Here is a 22734-nt window from a genome sequence, read left to right as displayed (position 1 = left end):
GGTACAAGTAGATGAGTCAGAATTACTTTTTAACAGAAATCAATGGCTAATGCTGTTTACTTTACTCATGTGACTCAAAGTGAGCAGGATTTAACTCAACGAGCTTTGCCCCACAATTACTTCAAGCTGACTTTAGTAAGTGTATAAAGTAGAAGATTGGTTTACTTATTTACGCCTAGGTAGGATGATCCACACTCTATTAAAAACAAAAACCATGCTGATTACTTGTAGGAGCAGGTATTGTTCTACAGAAAGGCCAAATCCTAAATTATCTGCTTACCCAAAACTGCCATTGAAGTCTATAGTTCTGAATGCACAAGAAAAACAGGACCAGGTTCCAAGACATGCTGGTTTAGCTGATTCCCACGATAGCCTCTGCCATAAATATTTACTTTCACTTAACATAGTTTCTAAAATCACAGGTGAGCCTAGTAACACATTAGCCCTTCTTGCATGCAGAGGATTTTGCAGGTCACTGATTAGATCTGAATTCTGGGAGAAGCCATTCTGAGAATTCGATTGAAGACAGTTTTAGTCGCCAGAAGCCATTAGTTCACTGCCAAGTGCTTATGAAATCCCACCCTTTAACATGTTCCCTCTGACACCATCATCCATGTATTATTCATTCTAAAAAATAAGACATCTGTCATATCTGGTGATGAACCAGAAAGACAGACCCTGAAAGAACTCAGGTGACATCACTTTCACTGGGTTGCATTAATAGACAAACTGTCAAGGTGAACAAGAGGATGGCACCAAGGCCCAGAATTTAGCAAGATTCAAAGGATTGGATGTTTATACAGATAAGAATATCCACAGTTAGGACAGTATTTAATGCAAATAAAGTGAAATCCTGGCCCCACTGAAGTCAATGGGAGTTTTAACACAGACTTCAGTGGAGCCTGGATTTCACCGAAAGAGTTTGCAAGGGATAAAAAAAACCTCATGCTTCAGGGTTAGTCACTCTCTCACAATCACAATTAGGAGGCAGATTATCTCCTACCTGCCTACTGCATAGCTCTTGCACCTTTCTCTGAGGCATGGGGAGTGCGAACTACTTTAGAAACAAGCTATTGGCTTAGATAACCCAAGGGCATTATTTAGCATAACAATTCCTTAATTCCTAACTAGTCTAAATATAAACTGTATAGAAATTTTAACTCAAGAGAACAAATCTAGATGGCTGCTCCAGATTAACAATTTCCACTGTGCCTTTGTCATTTAAAATAAAGTTAGACCAGCAGTGAAATGGCTCAAGTTGCCCCATAAGCCATCCATCCGTAGTACATCACATATTTACAGTGGCTGACCTTGTTATCTTTCTATACTTTAGATGAACTGATTTGGTTAAAGGTAGGATGCAATACATGAAGTGTAATTAGTTAACTTTAATTTATCAAAGGTAGTTTGAAATATTCTGTGAGATAGCCATACAAGTAAAATTGTCAGAATAGGGACAGCGGAGGAGCACACCTTAGGAGAACAATTTGTATTCAGTAAAAATCAAATGGTTTACCCAATTAAGAATGAGACAGGTTGAAGATTAGTTAATGCAGCCTTTTAGATGTAAATCAGATAACTTTGAGCTGAGCCAGTTAAAATAAAAAGGGAAAGACAATACCCTTTGCCTCTTTAGTTGTACTTTCTGCTAAGAGCAGTATGGTTAGTGGTTTCAGAATTATTCAAGAAACATCCATTCTCTAGCATAATGGGGAATTTCCTTATATGTGTTTAATGAGTTTGTTCCTCTGTAAGAACTGAAATGTGACTGTCAGGGCACAGAAGCGGACTGAAAGATTCATTCTGAATATTACCTTAATTGACAACATACAATGAAGTCTCACAGTTGTTTATTATATAATTAATTCATAACCATTTCTAGTACACATTTCCATATTGTTTAATGCTTTTATTTTTTTTAAGCTCAGGGACACCCAAACTTCACCCAACTGAGAGTCACAGTAGCAGCTTGCCAGGTGCTAGAAGGCTGTACCTAGTTTGTAAAAATGGTGCAAGTTGATATCACTTTCATCTGTAATACAGAGGTGTAGGGCTTGGAGACTACATATCCCAGCATGCAATGCTTGATCACGATTGGGCTGCTAAGGAGAGACAGTGACAGATTTTGCTGGGCTGCATTTGATTACATGCCTCACTTTGGCCACATCAGTTTAACTCATGTAGCTGTCTGCATGCAATGCTCTACTGTGGAAAACAAAGATCTTTGTACTGTTGGAGTAAAAACAGTGGTAACAAAGTCATAGCTACATATTCTTCTCTACATTTTTGTTTATTGAGACAAACTAATTAAAAGGCACAAACATAGGGCATATGTTTACATGGACATTATAACAAACATATACATTAAAAGTGTAGGAATGTGTTTCCTTTCTGCTAAACAGAAAGTTCCTAAGCTTTTATATATACAAAAGTTGTACAATTTGATGTCCTAAAGTACAAAAGATCATTTATAAAATTATTTTACACTAAGTTCTATTTTTTTGTTTTACTATGTAGTCCAAGCCCCTAGAACGATTTCGCATAATGAAACAGATACCTGTCACCTGACCTAGAAATCTGGTATTTGCTGCTTGTACTGACATGTCAGGGTATCAACGGAAGCAGTCCATTTTGACTAGTCAATCCTGCTAGGATTCTGTAAGATGTGTACACACTAATCTCCATTGCTTTCAACTTCATTAAGATAAAAACAGCTCAACTCTTTACCTTTTTTTTTTTTTTATAAATGTAGAGTCTTGGTTTTAGGGTGTCTTTTTTAAACAAAGTTTTAAAAATGTGAATATGTGACATGATAGTCTAAAAAGTATATCTGTTTCCCTATATTTTGCTTTCTACTTTATGTACAGATAAACAGTCTAAGAAATAAAAAGCACATGTAGTTTCAACATGTGTAACCATTTGTGGAGTACTTCTGGGCTGGACAGCTCAGACTGTCATGCCACAAACACCACAAATTGATAGAAATGTGTTAACACAATAGAAGAATAAAGTAAAAATGATGATGTTTGAAAATATTTACAAAGTTGAACAGATCTGCACAACACTTGATTAAGAAATACGGGAGAAATTAAAGACGCTCTTGGCTTGTCCTGAAGGGTCATCCTACCTAGTTAGTGGTTAGAATAAAAACTGTATACAATTTAATATAAGACAAAAACTTCTAGTGAACAACTAACACGTCTGTCCCCTGCTGCAACATCAACAGGTTCTGATTGGGAGAGAGAGGGCATATACATCACACCCCAGCGCTTCCAGAGTCGTCCAGCTTAAAGCAATATTTTATAAGATTCAAAGCATCCTTTTGCTCCTAGATAAGAGTCCCAAGGGTTTTGACTGTTTAGAGACCATGTTTACACACATTTCAACTCCTCTTCTGTCAGCCATGGCTGTTTCTTACCAAACATTAACAGTTTAAAAAAAAAAAAAAAAAGTTGACTACAATGCTACATTTCCTTAGGGTAATATTTTGGGTAATATTTACATCTCAAAATATCAGGTCACAATCCCTATTATATGTTGAAGTTAGAATGATAAGTTATCATATGCTTTGCATATCAGAGCTGGTATCACCTTTCCCATAGGGAATGCTGCCTGAAATTACCATATTCCCAAAGGTAAAATGCATATTTTCTTCAAAATGCATTAAAAAATGACAACATTGTAATGCATTTACTCATAAAAAAACATTAACACAGACAAAGATACTACACTAGCTCTGAATCAGTGGATTTAGAACTGGCAAGTTAAAATTAGCCATCCACCCTGTCAAGCATATGAAGGGGTCTTTGCTAGTGTTTGGATTAAAATAATTTCCTAGTTTATAATTTCTGGGATAAAACAGTAATGCTGATTTTTAATGACTGCTTTTTAAACTGTGGCAAGTAACCATCTGTCCTATTTCAACATCATCATCGTCAGCTAACGGTAAAACTTGCTTAAAACAAAGTGATAAATTACAAACTCTAGTTTGAACACGATGAGCCAAATCAACAGGGAAAGATGCTATTAGGGTCTTTAACTGGTGCACATTAAGCCAGTTATTTAGTTTGACTTTATTATTACATTATTAACATTATTATTATTAATTATTATTATTATTATTAACAACTAAAAAACCTGCTGGTAAGGATTCAGTTTTAATCCCCTTTAATACTGTTTACAGATTCTTTACCAAGGAGGAGACGTGGGCAAGGCTTGAGGCAGGAAAGGCATGCTCTCTACCGGTCTCATTGCTATATTTAATGGACCTGCTAACGTCATTGGTGTTTGGAGATTCATAGGAGATGTTATAGTGACTGGATGCGCTATATTCACTGGAGCAGTTACGGGGGTAGGTAAATTGACCGGTGTTGTGAGTGTTAATGGAGATGTCATGGATAATGGACTTGTTATAGTTACAGGATGCCCTAGGTTCATCGGACTGGATATATTAACTGCACTTGATACATTTACTGGACTTCTCATGCTCATTGCAGCTGCCACTGTGACTGGGTTTGTGATCGTCCCAGAAGCCACAGAGGACGTTATATTGAATGGAGTAGTAAGAGTCACAGGCGTAGTAGCAGCAGTGGAGGTTTGGCACAAGTTAGCAGCTTCTAAAAATGAGACATAAAAAGACAAAGTTTTAACACATAAAAAAACATGGACAAGATTTAAAAAAAAAAAAAAAAAAAACCCAAGAACAAATTCTGGAATAATTCTTTAGAAAATATTAGTAAGTTAACTGTTAACATTCTACAGCCTACAATAAATATAACGTTCATGCAGCTCATTTGAATTCAAAATTCTTTCCTGAGAAGTCAAGTGAGGTTGTCTTATAAAGAGGGTTTTGATGTTCACAAAAACAGTATTGTACAATCAGAAAAATCCTCTCAAGAGGAACATTATAAGTAGAGAAGAGAGTGTACATACCGAATGGTACGTACTCTATAGCCTTCTCAAAGGTGAATTGACATTCTGTGAAGGTTTTAAAAAGTCATTATTAGGGACTGATAAGCAAAGCTAATTTCACTGTTTACCTGCTTATTTCAGTCTTAATTATTTCCGCTAAATTGTTCCACTGATCGTGGTAAGTTTATCTTAGCAATTTTCAAGTATACCCAGTCAGTAGATCTTATAACCCCCATTATCTCCTCAGCTTTTACATTAACTACAATTCCACACCAATATTTTACTTTGTTTCGCAACAGAGACTATGGCTGAACAGGCAAGAACCAAGAGGACCCTGCACTGAGATGGAGGATCCTGGGTCTGTTCCCAGTTGGGTCTAGCAAGAGCTGGACACTTTGTGGAGAAGATACAGCCAGGCTCCATGGAAGAGGCAGATGACTCCACTAGATATCAGCACCACCTGCTGGTTAGCCATAGAACAACGCTCCAAAAACAGAAGCGGGTTGGTGGACGCGGATAAAAGAAAGGGATGACTGCTAAAGAAACCGAAAAAATATAGTCCGTATCAATGTTATGGCATTTTTAAAAATGTGCCTTGCTTCACATTTGTAGAGTAGGACACTGAGCTCAGTCTAAATCCATATTTCAAGAAGTAAACTAAGAGCCAAGAGTCCACCCTTGCCATGCAGGCTATTCAAATGTATTAAGAGAGTGTTTTCTTTTACATTAGCCCCATTTGAGGGTCACTGTTGATTGTTCAGGGTCAATAATCAGGTTCGGAGGGGGGGAAAGTGTGTGTGGGGGGGGATTTAAAACAATTACAACAACAAATACCTAAAATTAAATAAACTGTTCAATTTAAAAATTCCCCTGTGGTATTGCAAAACCAACACAACATGTGGTGCTAATTAATTAATGAGAACCAGCATGAAAAGGACCATGAACAAGAATGGAACTGACTGGTCCAGTTTCATCTTCCAAACAGAGTGATTTCTTTAGCTATGACACCCTCCCATCCTCTTCCCAGATATCAGGGGTGCTCTTCAGGCACCACAGGTTTCACTAAACAGTATCAGTTTGACTCTTATTGAAAAACTTGGCACAATACTTTTCCCACCCCCACACCAGTGCCCCTCACCCCCACCCTCCCTCTTTTTAATATAATTGTTTTTGTAAAAAGCACTTCGACAGATACATATGGTAAGAAAGAAGGAAGTAGAAACAAGACATAGAAGAGAATGAGCAGAACAAGCCTCACTTAGGAAAACCAAAGTCTTTCATCCCCATAGCATTGGAGCACTAACCAGGTAAATTCTAATAGTTTTCAGTTATCACTGTTTATAAGAAAAAAGGTTAGGCTGTTTCTGAACAACCTATCATTGAATTAGAAAAATCTTTGTGGCAGCAGCAATCAGAAAGGGAGCTAGCTGTCTTGTACAGAAAAATAGGACTGGAATAACTGATAGAATATGGAGGAATTGTGAGGAGCTTGAGGGGAAAGATGGGTGGAGAATATTTATTGTTCAAAATTAAGAGTTAATTAAAAGGAATAAATGGACAGCAGGAATTCATTATAAAACATTTAATCAGAGGGAGCCACATGACAGAAATTAGAAACCAAAGGGTTGTGAAAAGAATAAACTAGAAGTAACTGGAGATTTCAAACTACACTCCAAATGAGACACTAAACTGAAGCAATCTATTCCTTACACAGCAGGCACAGTGAACAACAAAAGGGCACTATTCAACTTTCAATACAATAGGATAGTATAGTATCTCGGCAATAGTGACTATAATCTAGTTAATTTTGTAATTAGAAGAAGGACACCAAGCAATGGAAAAAAAGGGAGTATGAATTTCACCAGACTTTGGACAAATACAGTTATGTGATGGGTAGAAGTGAATGAAATAAAATGGGAAAGAAGAACAGGGATATGAAGAGGGGATATGAAAAGTGTTTAAACGGAAACTGATGTCTACACAAAAAACGTGTATGTGTGAGATCTAACAACTGGTTGATGTTTTAAACAAGGTCCAGAAATCACACAGAAATCAAAGGCCAAACTCTGCCTTTGAGTACAGGCACAGCTCCCATTAACTGCAAAAGGAGGCTTATGTGCACATTCAAGGGCAGAATCTGATTGAAGATAAGTAGTAAAGAAGATCATTTAAGTGAATGTTACATAAGGTTATCAGATTTTTTTTTTAGCTTTTATTTTTATGACCAAGAATTAATTTTCATGTGTCAATTTTTGCCATTTCACATTCTCTATAACACTTTCTTTTTGTAAAACAGATTAGAGTTTAAAAAACCAAGTAAATCAAGTTAATAGATTATGTTATTTTGTTTTACCTTTCTTCCTTGCTTTGACCGCTTCTTCCCATAATCTCAGTGTCTCTACCTGCTTTCCAGGCCAGTTTGTTACATGTTGTTGTTGTTGTTGTTGCTGCTGCTGCTGCTGCTTCTGGTTGCTGGTCTCCTCACTCATGCATGCTACGCCAGTCAAGTAAAAACACACACAAATTCACCTTGGAAATGTATGCTCCTTTCTACTGAAAGGATGAAGGCTTTTGTTTAAGTTAAAAACATGTTCAGAATCTTGAAAAGAGAAAGATAGGAGTGTTTAAAAACATTTAATTAGTGCTGTATTTCAGTAAAATTACCTCTCTAAGATCTAGAGAAGTGCAAGCTATCAACTGCCTGATTTGTCTTTCAGAGTGAGTGACATCTCAAGGATGATAAACAAAGAGAATGAAATACAGGACTTTAAAATGAAATGGCTTCTATGGTACTCATACAGATCAAATTCCCAGAGATCTCAAGGAGGCAGCTGAGTCAAGTTATGTGAAAACACAGCACTAATTACTTAAAAAAGACACCTCTCACCCCTTCTTGAAATCAAAATTAAAAACATTTTTAGTTCACCTTCACATCAGAAAATAGCTATTTACTCCCTGGCCACATTGCTTCTCCTGCCACTTTCATCTCTGCCTTTTGTGAGTCCCATAATACCTCCCGCGAGCTGTTTAGGGTCACTGAACTGACAATGAAAGGCAGAGTAGTTGGTACTGTGGGAACAAGGACAGACTCTAACAACCCCTACTCCAAAAATAATCCACATTTTAATTTTATTTTCCACATCCAATTCAGTAAATATTTGTCACGCTTACTAGATATTCCAACTGTCCTCAAACTTCTGGGAATAAAAGAACACATTAAATATGAACTAAAAGGCAAAACACTGTTTGAATGTTTTAAGGATGGAATTTTCAAAAGAACCTAGAGGGGTTAGACACCCAACTCCTTTAGACTCCTTTGAAAGTCCCAGCCTAAATCACCAACATGATGTGTAGATTTAAATTTCAAATACTTTTGAGAGAACAAGCCTTCACTTACTTGCCACTCCAAAGTTCAGGATTCAACATTTCTGCTGAGGATATTCACAGATTTTAAGGCCAGAATTACAATCGTCTAGTCTGACCTCCTGTACATCACAGGCCAAATACCACCAATGCCCAAAACGCATCAGGCAATGCAGGAAAATGCTTTGCTTGAAGTGCTTGTTTTGTCCAATGCTTCAAGGAAAAAACACTGACAGCCTTGATCCAAAGCTCATGGAAATCAGTGGGAGTCTTTGGCTTCACTGAGCTTTAGATCAAGCTCGAAATCCTGAACAGAAGACTTGCCAAGTTTTCAAATATTTTGCTATAAAAGGCAAATGTGTCATTTTTAAATCTACACACATTCTGTTACTGATTTAAACTCCTGGACACTCCCTCCCTCCCACCCACCCTTTTTTATTTATTTATTTTTTGTGGTTAAGGAAGTAATTCAGGATGTATCCAATTGTACTCATAAGTTGAAAGACAAAGATATTTGGATCTTCATACTTAAAAGTGAAGAACTATTTTCTCTCACTTCAGGGCATTCCTCTAAGAGATAAGACAACACTCCTAGTTCCAGACCAGTTCCATATACCCCTGATCTGAAGTTTTTCACAAAGAATCCATTTTCAAAGATCTATTTTCTGATAGATGCAAACACCTAAACTGAGTCACAGGTGTATTTTACATTTTAAGAAAGTCAAAGGCAACTCATGTTGCAAAATGTTTAGAATATATTTACTGAAGTGTTTTTAAAATGTTCACCTACTTTTACTGATGCCTTGTTTACAGGTATTACAGTTGATACTTTGGCTCTGCCCATGTGTCTTTAAGTGGCTGGTGATATACGCTGCACTCAGAAGTTTACCACAGATATTACACGATACCTTTCCTTCATGGCGCACCATGTGTGTCCGCAGTCTGTCTTTGGTGGCAAAGGCAGCAGTGCATGTCTATATGAAGGACAACAGCATTTTGTAAGTGTAGACCATCTTATTCCACTGGGGACCACATGGCCCATTTAAAAGTATATTTTATTTTCTAGGTGCTACCGTACCTTAGGCATGTTGACAAACCTTTTGATTTTACATGGATTTACAGTGAAGCCTATCTCAAGCTACCACTTAAGAGACGGAACATAATCTAATTGCTTAATGGAAATGGTCTTCTGATAAGTGTGGAACAGAAGAATACTCTATACTATTGGGCCTACTTTGGAGCAATTTCTTAAAATAAAAGACGGTCTTGCATACCTAAGTGATAGATGGCTTATAAATACCTACAGTAGACAAGGGTGGTCTCTTATACAGGCTTCACTGTATATTTCTGGTTATGATTATTTTTTATTACTCAGTTAGTTTAGTTCCAATCCAAAAATCAGGAAAGGGAAAACAAAGCATTTCTTTAGAGCTATTCTTTTAATTCAAAGCATTTACTTATAATATGATGAGTCACTAGAGACAGGTTGGAACGTGCATGGATGATTCCAAGTGAAACCATAGAAGAGTTGATTGTTCAACACTAGTCAAGTTCTGCCTCTTGTTTTTAATCTTCAACTTACTTTCAGCATGACAATTTCCTTTCGATTTCAAGCAAAATACTCTATTTTCATAACCACCTTTGCCTATAAGCATTGCTAAACAAATCCTACACATTACTTCAGCAATCAATGTCAATTTGAAGATTTAGTCACACTGTTTTTAAAGGCAAACTTGACTTGAACAATAGGGTTTGGGGAATATTCTCCAAGGAGCAAATAAGCCTCTAATCTTACAAATGGTAGGCACACCATCCTCTTAAGCTGCTTCTACACTGGTATCCTAACTACAACACCAACTAACTACAAGCAGCGTGGACAGAGCCATATTCCAACCCTTGCATTCAAGGGAACCAGGTAAATCAACACAGTCCTTGGTGAAATACTCAGTTGTCATTGACTAACTGTACAATAAAACTTATGCTGTTAATAAATCATGTTAACCCTTACTTGGCATTTGAAGGGTCTCTCTGTCGAGTGAACGTGTTTGACATGACAGCTTAAGTGATCAGGCCTGTGAAAGAACAGAGGTACAGAACAGAACACGTACCGTTACAAATAGACAGCAAGGATTCTTCGGCGAGCAGCACTGAACATTGCATTGATTGCCATTTGCAGCCCACCTCCCTTTCAAGGACAAAAAAAAAATCTCCCCTTACCTATAAAACAACCCGCTGCTAGAATAATGCAAAATGATTACACTAGGACCCAGCCAGCAAAGTTTAAAGCTCAGCCGTGTGTCTATTATACACCTGGAAGTGCTACAGTTAGTGAATTTTTAGTACTTGTAAAAAGGAGTTGCATTAACAGTCCTAGAGATTGACGTTCGCTCTAGTCAGAGAACAGATACAGCACAGCCAGCAGCAATGCAAGCTCCCCCACACTGCTCTGCCAATGAACCTCAGTCTTGATCTGGAAGGGGTTATGTTAAAGGCAAGATGACAGATCAGTCTCCATGCCCCATTCAATCTTTGACCCCTACAAAGACTGCTAACAAGGGGTCCAGCTAGCACCAATGGTGATGCGGACACCTTTCCACTGTGACCTGGATTGAGGCCATCAGGTCATTTCAGAACATTGAATAACCATAAAACAGTGACAACTTTTAGTCATGATCAAATAGTCTTAGATTGAGACCCACACCCTAAGTAAACAAGGCTCTTTATCCCCTCACCAATCTTCTAAGATGTCTGGTTCTCCTAGCCCCTTGCTATGATAGTTTAACCCTTCTTGATTACGAAAAGCCAATACTTGAGCTCGCCTGGGATTTTCTACATGGTACCTCGAGAAGCCTTTTCCACAAACACCACAGGTGTATGGTTTGGTGATGCCACCTTCATGAGACCTCACGTGATAGGTCATGCGGTCCTTCCTCTTGAAGCGCTGATTACAAATTGGACATTCAAAAGGTTTTTCATCTGAGTGGGATAGCTTATGCCGGTTGAGGTGGTACACATCCCGGAAGGCTTTTCCACACATCTCACAAGCATGGTTCTTCTTAACAGGCTTGCTGGGCTTCTTCACCGTCTGAGTCACAGCCATGGCTGTTGCACCAGCACTACTGCTGGGGTTGGTGGCAGAGGAAGATGTAGTGACCGTTGACAGGATGCCTGCGATAGTTGAAACCAATGAAGTTCGGCTGTTGTCGCCAGCAATAGTTGAGATTAGGGGCACCATTGTGGTGGGAGTTTTCTTTGGCCGTGACACTAACTTTATCCCTGTGTGGCAGGACTCATGGCGCCTCAAATGGTAGCTGTCCCTGAAAGCTTTGCTGCAGTAGGTGCATACAAAGGAGGTTTTAGGTTTTTCCTTTTTAATCCCAACAATAGCATCCTTTAATGTTTCTGGTGTAGGCTGAGGTTTCTGGGTTATTGGTAAGGGTAGAATCGGCTTCTGATCAGGTGGCTCAACAGCGGAGCTCAGGAGGGGCAGCAAACTGTTCTGTGCTGCCTGCTGTTGGTGATGTGAGGCTTCATGTGCCTAAAATCAAACATTCACACTTCAGAATTTCTGTTGGAGGGCGCTTACTTTGACATGCTGAGAACATTTACAGGCAAAGGAAAGCAAATTTTAGATCAAAAAGTCACTGAACTAACAAGTGCAAGAAATTATACAAGTCTCACTACAATAGTTTCCTGATTGGATAAACCACTTACATTTAAATCCATGTGTTGTGCACAGACTCTGCAGTACATAGGTGTAGGAAAGTGCAATCACATGAAACAAATTTTTAAATATCCTGAGGGCAACATTTCTTATAGCAAATGACCAGGTATTCGTCAGGCCTTTTAACATATTGCTTGATTTCTATCTCAATGACACTCCCTACATAAAAGTGATCATATGGAGAATATACCAGATCTGTGACGGCAGATTAAGGATGTACTGAAGGGGTTGACCAATGTGCCAGACAAGAGTTAACATCAGCCTGGTGGATGGTTACATTTAAAAACCCTGTAAAAATTAAACTGCAGCCACAGTGAACCAGGAAGAAATGAGGCATCTTACTTGAATCTCTCTCTTTGCACTACTTTGTCAGTGCTGGAACTACATTTAAATAATTTGTTTCAAGAACTGTTACACGCTAGATTTATAGTTATATATTTAATGGTTTCCCATGGCATTAACACAATGACTAAGATACTCTAAGGTGCTCTTTGTTTATGGAAACTGATGAGAATAAAGACAAGTTTCTTTTCTCTTTATCACCAACTCTTTCACAAAAGAGAGAGGGGCTAGTCAATAAGCACTGGTAGGAATCTGGTGATTTCTGGAGCATCGACTTGCAATAATTTAACTGATAAATGCTGACAAACCTGGACTGCTGCATCTCTGAGGGCAGCACTAGAAAAATCTCTGCTATCATACCACAATGAACATCCCTCTACTTACCAGTACCCTCTCCTACCTGAGGCTGGTAGCAGACATGGTGCAGGGTGTTTATATTGGACAACTTGTACTTCTGTAATTAAATTTAAAACGGATCTAGTTAAACTGGTGCAAAGCCCTACTAAAGACACTCAAACTGGTTTAAACCATGCTTAACATTATTTAGCTTAAAGTAACATTAAGCTAAATAATTATAAGCATGATTTAAACCAGTTTAAGGGTATCTATAGTAGGGCTTTGCACCAGTATAACTAGATCAGTTATAAAATCAATTTAGTTACAGCAGTGCAACAGAACAGGCCTGTGGCATGAAACTGATTTTATTTAAACATGTATTTCTATTAATGCTACATCTTTCCAAGACTACTCCTCTGTGCTTTCCTTTATTAAGTGATATGTACCTCATTTTACATGGTCTTGCCACATTTGGGACTTTGCAGGTTGACTAAAACTAGGTAATGATTTGGAGCCTACAGGACTGTCAGCTTTCATTTTGAATCAGGATTGTACCATTATTAAGCACATTCAAATTCATATCCTTTCAGCTTTACCCAATAGCCAATTGCTTAAAGCCCTTTGAAGACTTTACTATTTACAGAAGCAATCTGTGACTTTCTATTTTGGTGGCATCCAAGCCTTCCTTCTTTTGCCTCTACAGCACATCAATAACCAGAAGCAATGACTACAATATTAAGTACATCTAAGTAGGAGTTTTAAGACTTCCATGCAACACTACATTCATTCAGGATGCTCATGTTCTCACTTTGTCTTCCCATATTCACAAACCCTGAAACTTCAGACCATAATGGTGTTCTTTGAAAATGGGTTGAAAGTGCACACAAGTCTTAGCCCATGTGGATGAGAATGCCCGCTCTGCAACACTCCCATACTATTTGGTGGGAGACTAGTTCACAGCTTAGCTCAAGCTGTTCTGTGAAAGTCCATGGCATTACTTGTTTTGATTACTACAAGCAGTTAGGGTGACTGGTCCACCTCCCTGTACTTTTTAGGTCTATTCAGAAACTTTGGATGCAACAAATATGTTGAGTGTTACCAGGCTAAGTGTGGACATACCAAGGTGCCTCAGTTAACAAACCCTAAACACACATTCTTGAAGATGGGGAAAAGGGCATTCTTGGAAAATGGTGCAAGTGTGGAACTCCCTCAGAGCCTGAGTTTGCTAACAGAGCACTGGTTCTCAACCAGGGGTACACGTACTCTTGGGGGTACACAGAGGTCTTCCAGGGGTATCTCAACTCATCTAGATATTTGCCTAGTTTTATAACAGGCTACATAAAAAGCACTAGTGAAGTCAGTTCAAGCTAAAATTTCATAAAGACAACGTCTTGTTTATTCTGCTCCATATGCTATACACTGAACTGCAAGTACAATATTTATAGTCCAATTTATTTATTTTATAATTATCTGGTAAAATGAGAAAGGAAGCAATTTTTCAGTAATAGTGTGCTGTCACACTTCTGTATTTTTATGTCTGATTTTGTAAGCAAGTAGTTTTTAAACAGAGGTGAAACTTGGGGGTTGGCAAAACAAATCAGACTCCTGAAAGGGGTACAGTAGTCTGGAAAGGTTGACAGCCACTGACTTAGAGCACAGCATGAGGCTCATTTCTCCCATCAAGCTTTTGCATGACCTAAGTGATATTTTGTATTGTTTTACTTTCTCCTGTTCTATAAACTGATGCTTGCTGATGTGTAATACATACAGATGCCGAAATGGGTACAATATAAAACACGAGTTCAAGAACATTTCATGTACTGATAACAGTACAATTTTAATTTTTTTTTTCCAGTTGCCTTTGCACAAGATTTAAAAATCTTGGTCAACAGAATCAGACAACACTTAATTGGAGCTTTCTGTTCAGAGCCTTTTCCAGCCAGGCCATAGTAAATGTGTTTTCACACAGAGTACAAGTGGTTAATATCCTAAGATAGCTCAAGATATACAATTTCAAAGGGAGAGCTAGCAGATCGGATAATAGGGAGTCCAAATCCTTTGGACAAGGTTCAAACTTATACAGTCTAAGGACATTTTTAAGCCTTAAAGAACCATTAGCACTGCAAGGTAATACAATTATTTCTGTTGTACCAATATAAATGTCTCACATGAAACAATGTATTCATAAGGCTGTCTGCTATGAAACCATCTCTTATATAAAGCTGCTTACCTTGGCTCTCAGATACTCCACCGTTATTACCAATATTGCCTTTTTAACAAAACCTGTCTGCAACAAGCAGCATTCCTCAGTTCCCAAGGATTCTCTATATTAGAGCTTTCTAAAGAGGGATCAGGCTGTATTTTTTCCCCTTGCTGTTATAGGAGGGAATGCACACAATGAAACAGCACCTGCTGCCTGCCTTTTGCAAGTCGTTTTTATTCACTGTTTTACTTGACTTAGCATTAATGTCAAGTCAACATTTGTGATGTTTTGATTGCCTGGAAAAAAAGTCTTCCATGCAAAATATAGCATTTCTCTCACTAAGCAAACTTTCATTCCAGGAGGATAGCAAACAAAATAAAAACTGTATTTCATGACCCAGGGGGATAGGATGTGGCATTGTGAACTTCCAGTGCCAGAGGCTAAGAGATTTTTGCACTGGAGCCTTCATGTCAGAACAGCAAATTAGCATCAGTGAGTCATATCTTGAATGCCCTGTTTGAGGGATGATTTCTCCTAACATTAACAGATACAACTTTCACTTTCCAGGCAGGTACAAAGTGGTTTTCAAAATATGCATGTGCTAGAACACTAATAAAAAAAAAAAAAAAAAAAAAATGAACCGAAGTTGCTTATTCAGTATAATCTACATTTCAAAAGGTAAAGTTAATCAAGGTAACACCTAAACATGATCAATATCTTTATTATGAAAGGAGGATAAAAATTCACTGTACACATTTAATTGCCATTAAAACTAAAATTAAGACATTTAATCATTTCCCCAACACCAACTGGTAAGAATTACAGTTATCCACACAGGGTTTTAAATATTCCCTTTAATTATTTAAAAAATTCCTTTACACATGTCATAATTGAAAACCATGTGAAGTAAACATTGCCTCTCTATATTATCAGCACAGTATTTGATATTTAACAGTTACCAAACAAAAATAAAGGTGCAGATTTGTGAAATGGATTTTAAATTATGAGCCAACTAATGATCTGTTCTTGTTTTGGTGGGATGGGGTGGGGTGAGGCAGTAACAAGAAGATACTACTTATAACTTCCCCAATCACTACTATGTTTAGGTACATTAGAATAAACAGTATTGTAAAGCGTTTGTTTTATCAAAAATGACTCGAGACCTACTAAACAGTCATTACAAGGTTTTAAAGCTTTATTATCTGGAAGGATGGAAGAGGAAGGAATTTCCATGTCACATCTTTACAAAGATGCTCACTAGTTATGCACCATTAATTATATTTTTGAGAAGGTAAACTACTGAATCCTTAATCAAATGAAGAAATACCTACCACAAAAACAAACTAAAAAGTTTGATGTCAGTATTTCAAAAGTACATTGCACTTACAACAAAAAAACACAACGAAGCAACTAAATTACTGATGCTTAATATCTGTGAAAAGACAGAGCCATAAAATAAACTATAAGACTCCACACTAAGATTAGTTGTTCTTGAAAATATATTTAAAGGTGGAGTGCAGTATATTGAGGAGAGACAGAATAACTGCTAACTCAAGAAAGGGAGGTGGCCCTAGAATGAGAGAACTTTACTAAGAAGTTTATCTATGTTCAAATCACAACTGCCCACTAGAGTGAGAAAAATTATAAATCCTTATCCAAACTGCGTGTGTCATCACTGGCACTTATATGGAACTGTATCTTATAGTATCATATCTGTTGTACAAATGAATACAAAAAGATTTAATACGAAATAAGAGTTCATATATACAGTTTGAATTTGCAATAGCTCAGACTGTTAGATTTGTTTTCTTCTTAAGAGAACATTCTAAGCGTGTTTTCAGAGGCAGAGCACCCAAGTGAGTGACTCATCTCTTAGTCCGTGCAAGACTATTATTTTTCCTTTAAAAAGAAACGTTGCATTCTCTTTACAGATTTATTCATTCCATTCAGGTTTTCAAGCAAATGTCATGTTTTTGTTGTTTTTAAAAAAGCCAGCCAGGACAAGGAGTAAGCAAGAGGTCCAGGTTTGTAATTTTCAAGGTAAAATAATCCTCTTTGCACAAGGTGATGTGAGTGGCTTTTTTTTTTTTTTGGGGGGGGGGGGGTGTTGCAATTACATATTTCACATTTTCAAGCTACAAAGTGGCAGAAGGTTTTAGAGAAGAAGCCAGTGAGTGAAGGATCCAGGTTATAGTTCACAAACAGGAGAGCAAGAGAGTTTTGGGGTATTTTACAGTTTCCTTTTTGGTATTATACAAACTTTGTATTGTATTTTTGAGCATTAGGGCTGTCTTGAAGACAGACAAAACCAGTGACTCAGTTTGCAGGTGGAGGGATTACTCTCCCCTTCTGTGTTTTTTCTTACTATTCTCTTTAGTACTCAGTTCTTAGGAAAATCCATCTCCCGCTCCCTATTTTAAATTAAACCCTATTTAAAATTAAGACACCATCCCTCGTCAGTCACCGAGGCCGGCTGTTTCAAGAGAGATTAATTTATTCTCTCACATGCACAGTGTGTGCTCCACCGAGGTGGGGGGGTTTTTTTGGGGGGGTGGAGGGAAGGTGGGAACCCCACAATGATGATGATGATTTGCAATAAAAGGGTAAAAAAAAAATCGGCAAAACATTTTTACAAAAAAAATAAAGAAATAAATTGGGAGGGCAACAATTTTTTAGGCAAAAAAAAAAAAAAAAACCGAGAAGCCCTCCCCGCTCCGTCCCCAAGAATCCCCAGCCGCTGCAAGGAGCGGGGACAGGCTGCTTAGCCGGGCGCGCTATAGCCGGCCCAGCACAGCGCTATAGCGCGGGATCCCCTCTCCCCCCGCGGCTCCCCCCTCCCCCGCCGGCCTGGGGGGTGGGGGAGGGGGGGGAGGGAGGCCGGGCGGCCGCGCGGACTGACAGCCCGCTGGCCTAGCTGGAAACCGCGCGCTGCGCTGCGGCCGCTGCCCGGGGACGGAGTGGCCCCGGCCGGTGAGGGAAGGGGGGGTCCGGCCTCCCCGCGGCCTCACCTGGAAGAGGAACGCGGTCCAGTTGGCCTCCATGGCGGGGACTCCCGGGCCTCAGCGGCCTGGTCTGCGGCGGCGACTCCGGCTCGATCCCCCCTCCCTCCCCCGGGCCCCAGCTACATGGAGCCGACAACAAAGCGGCGGCGGCGGCGGCTCAACATGGCAGCGCCGAGCGGCCGCTTCCGCTAACCTCCGGGCCGCACCACTGCGGGAGCGGGGGAGGCTGGAGCGGGGAGCGCCGTCCGCCCCAGCCCTGCAGAGGAGCGCCGGCGACCCGCAGCTCGCGGGGGTGAATCCACCCGGCTTGGCACGTGGGCGTCGGGGGGGGGGACGCCGCTTCTAGCCGCTTCCCGGAGCCCAATGGCGCCCGCAGCCTGGCCCGTCCCCCCCGCGGCCCTACCAATGGGACCGTCCCAAGCTGGGGAAGCTGAGCTCGGGAGAGAAGATGGAGGAGAGAGAGGAGAGTGTCCAGGGCTGGTCACCTCCTGTGTCCCCCCTCCCTCCCCGGGCATATGGGGAGGGGGAAGGAGCATCCCCTCCTCTTCCCCCCCCCCTCAAAAAACCCAGCCCTGCCCCCTTCCTCCCGCTATCATAAATAGATCGGAGGGAAACAATAAAAAAATCCATAATTAATTAGGAAAATGTAAAAGTTTTTTTTTGGGGGGGGGGCGAACCTGCTCCTCCCTGCAGCACCTGCACCAGCAGGTGGAGATTCTGCAGCACGCGCTTCCCATGCATGATGTCAGCATCTTTAAAAAAACGTTTTAACTCTTAAGTAAAACCCCTTTAAAAATAGAGAAGCAGCAGGGAGAGAAAGGAGGGGAGGGGGCATATACAACCCTGGGCAAAGCGGCAGACAATTTTATCCCAAATGATGGCATCCAGGGCAGCTCACGGAAATTGTGCAAGGTGTACCTGTTTCCATGTGAAACCTGCATATAATCATAAATATGTCAAAGGAGGGATGACACCAACAAGTTATGGGTGTTTTCCCCCCAACAACATCCAGACTGGCCTGTTGATGCAGTATCATGTCTGTTTCCATTCAAAACCTGGACATAATAATAATTTTTAAAAAGTGCTACACTTTTAGTTCAGCTTCACTTCATCATCCAATGCTCCCTCTTATCTACTGAGGCCACCTGTGGCTTATTTCGAGGGCCATCTCTTATTTCGTGTTGTTAGCATCACAAAGTCCCACATCAAGCTAACAGTCTTGGGTCGGTATTTCCGCAATAATCGTTCAATTGGTTATCATCTGACACACACATGTACGCTATGGTTCCACTAATAGAACATTGTGGGTTGTGTTGCTCAAACAAACTTCAACATGCATTTTCCATATAGCTGCATAGGTACAGCCACTGGGGGTGGCTTGAAATCCCCCTTTAACTTTTTCCTCTGCAGCTGCTGCAATCTCCATCATGACTGCAGGGGTTATATAGTTCCATTCCTAGTCCCCCCTTTTCTTCCCAACTTCCACCCCAAGCATTTTCTTAGGATGACCACACCTTTGCAAAGCTGGTCCTTTCTTTCCTCAAAGATAGGTGGTCTAATGCTATTTTAAAACAGGGTTGTGCCCCTTATCTCTTTTCCAGTGCAATTTCTCTGGATTATCCAAAGTGCACCCACCTCCCATGAGATTTATATTTTCTTGATATATGTATTAAAGCACTTAACTTACTAGGCTTGTTTGTAGCCAAGGCATCTCTAATGCATCATCTAGATGCAAATTAATGCCACAATCCCACAACCCCTTAAGTATGTGTTCATCTTTAAATCCATGAGCAGTCACATTAAGTACATACATAAGTGTTAGTAGGTTTGGGACCTAACAGTTGCATTGAGCTTACTGCTCTCTGCCTTTGCTTACTTTAGTTGCTCTTATTTGTATGCATGTTCCTTCTCTAAACAAAAGCACAGAAAGTGTAGTCGGCACCGTTACAGACATCACAGATGGCTGTTGTACATTTACAGTGTTTCCCCATTAAGTGCAGGAAATACCACAAATACAGTGGTAAAGTCAAATATTGAAGCACAGCGAATGGATTTTTTTAAAGGATACCCACTGTACGTGGCACTTTACAGAACAGGACAGTTTCCCAAGAAAGCTGGGAATTGAGTTGCAAAACCCTCCTGGGTTAGCCCTAGTCAATCCTCTTTACTCGGACCAAGATCCCAGTGACTTGGAGTCTTGGGTGCACAATGAGTACAAGATCCATCAGCTTCTTGCATTCGTGCTTTAGGAAGGGAGACCACAATGGGTGTATAAGAAATGCAGGCTTGTTACCACTGATTCCTTGGGAGCTTGGCCTCAGTAAGGAAGGCTCAAGAGGGCCCCAGCATAGTAGGTTTTCCATGCTATTCCCCCACCAGCAACACACACACACACACATATTGAAAACCTGTTTTTTTCTCATAAAAATTAAGTTACATATGTTTAATCCAAAGACACACAGACTTCCCTGACAGTAATATTTCACTGCTAATGTTTCACTGTTCACAATAGGGGAGGGGAGGGTATCTAGAAAGGATAGATATCTAGTCCTTAGACTGAGGGAGACCCAGGCTCTGTTCCCATCTCTGCTATTGATTTGTGGGACCTTCGGCAAATCACCTAGTTTCTGTAGTATGCTGTTTCTCTGCCCTCTATAAAATGGAAATATTTCCCCACTTTATGCAAACACGGTGAGCTGTAACTAATTCTGTTGATTCAGTCTTGCAATTTTATCACAAAAATCTGGTAATATTTGCGGTTGTTCTTAAAGACCCAGCTCCTGGAGTCAATTGATTTAATGAAAGCATAGATTCTTATGTAAAAATAGTTCCTAGACCATGTGGTTGCGGAGAAAAGCGTGAAAACATTAACCCTAAAAGGCTCAAAACTAGAAGGCAAATAAAAAGAAGCCAACATTCATTATTTTAAAAAACCCATGATTTTTAAAGCCAGTCTCTTGATATTTGGGGACTTGACTTACTTTTGACCACTTGGGGTTGATCACTGCTGTAACACTTTATTATCCTTGGACAGAAAGTGCTAGAGATGTGCATTTTTATATTTAAAAGCCTAGTATGCTTTTTGAAAATACAAGTCTCTAAAGAGAGTAGCCCACGATGGACTCTTACAGTACAGCTTTTTTTGTCAAGACGTGGATGACTTGATCTTCTCTGGCTGGTCTGTGCTAAACAGCCTTGTTTACGGAACACAAAATGCCAAGTGAATGCTCATTTTCACACCTAGCCTTTTCAAGCCATTAGATGCACCACTCAGGAAAGTCAAATATGCTTGGGAGCTAGAAAGGCCATTTTTAATTAATGTCCCCTCCCCCCTTTTAAAAACAAACAAACTGAGCACACAAGTTCTCTTCCTCTCACCCCCTCCCTTAGTAATTATCTACATGTTTACACATCATCCCTGCTGAAATAAAGCAGCAGCATGAACACCCCATAGATCTGCTACCCTGCCTTTGACTGGGGAGAAGCAGGCCCTGGTCACACTATTGCTACTGGGCTTTGCAGGGTAAGATTTCTTCCTCTCATGTCCCTCATCTGACCTGCCCCCTCCTCACTTATTTACAGGGAGGTTTCCTCGGGCTGGGGAGTTAAATTTAAGCCTCTAGTGCAGGAGGGCTGGACCAATTTGCATAATGGGGGGTGCTGAATGCCATTAAACCAAACTGTAAACCCTGGATGTGATGGAAACCACTTCAAGCCAGCAGCAGCACCCCTAGCTCCAGCATCGATGCTCTTGTGCCCTTGAATTATTATGATTCTTTTGCAATGTGTGTTTCCCTGGGACATTTAACAGCGCCCTATATTTTTAACCTGACTCACATCCAATCTTTCCTACAAATGCTCCCCTCCCCCTTCAGGGTTAAACCCAAGCCAGAGAATTATAGCTTGAAGAGGCGGCGGGGAGAGGGGGGGGGACCCCAAACAAAACACCAATCCAGGCAGCCGCAGCTTGCCAGCCCGCTGCGTTTCCTCCTTCGCGTCTTTCAATGTGCTGCACTGATTGTGTCTTCTCCGCACACACACACACCGGCTCGCCCACCGCCTTTCAATCAGTTGCACCCGAAAGGAGCGGGAGGGCCGGGAGATGCTGATGGAGCAGTGGAGATGATGCTCCATTAGGCGGCGGCTGCAGCCGCTGCTCCTTGCCCGCAGCCTGCTAGGGATGGAGGGGGTGGGGGGAAACAACAAATACCGCAGCCATGCTCGGCGGGCATTGCAGGTTACACATGGCACCCGAGCGCTCAGACAAGGAAGAGAGACGCGAACAATGGGTGTGTGCATCTCCCTCTGCAGCCCGGTCCCACAGAGGAGCCTGATTTCACACGGGAGCATGGACAGGGCTGTTTGGTTCATTCGGCTTGTTTGGGGAGCTCTTGTTCCCTTTTTGGTGTTTGTGGAGGGGGGAAATACAGCCCTAGCCATGCAGAATAGGAGCCCGACGCTCCGAAAGCAGCCCGAGCACGCCACCGTCTAAACCCACAGAGACATCAAAAGAGAGCGTTCAGCAGAAGACCCGCCTGAGTCGTGAAACGTGGCTACAGGGGAACTAAGCTCTGCCCAGGGTTATTGTAAGTGGCATGGGCGCCCTCGTTTCTTTTTGGTGTATGTAGAAAGCATGGCTTTTCTTTTTAATTCGGTTTAAAAAAACAACAACTCCAAAAATACCAATGTTATAGCTGGTCTTCCCGAATTTTGCTGGTGGATTATTTGGAGCTCTCCGATTTAGATTGTAAACTCTCTCACCTTCCTTGGAGGGGAAAGGGTGTCCCGTTTTTAAAATAGCTCCCTCTTTCTAGCGCTAGATCTCAACGACTTCCTTTCTCCAGCCTGTTCCC

At 40.5% G+C, this 22734-nt stretch overlaps 1 protein-coding gene across 2 annotated transcripts; it reads right to left on the bottom strand.

Annotated features, from left to right (window-relative positions):
- Positions 1-1834: 1834 nt before the first annotated feature.
- Positions 1835-17965, bottom strand: VEZF1 (vascular endothelial zinc finger 1). Of its 2 annotated transcripts, XM_065418289.1 has the most exons (7): positions 17888-17965; positions 11115-11812; positions 10283-10346; positions 9065-9248; positions 7265-7405; positions 4933-4977; positions 1835-4616 (listed from the first exon to the last, which is right to left on the bottom strand). In XM_065418289.1, exons 1-7 carry the CDS (start codon positions 17918-17920, stop codon positions 4189-4191), a joined length of 1593 nt encoding a protein of 530 aa, XP_065274361.1. In that variant the 5' UTR covers positions 17921-17965; the 3' UTR covers positions 1835-4188. The 2 variants fall into 2 exon arrangements, with proteins under 2 accessions (XP_065274361.1, XP_065274362.1); XM_065418290.1 differs by lacking the exon at positions 4933-4977.
- Positions 17966-22734: the final 4769 nt, after the last annotated feature.

The sequence above is a fragment of the Emys orbicularis genome, chromosome 17, assembly GCF_028017835.1.
Source record: "Emys orbicularis isolate rEmyOrb1 chromosome 17, rEmyOrb1.hap1, whole genome shotgun sequence".
Lineage (NCBI taxonomy): Eukaryota > Metazoa > Chordata > Testudines > Emydidae > Emys > Emys orbicularis.
Note: the sequence above shows the minus strand (reverse complement) of the source record. Positions and strands in the feature narration are given on the sequence as shown.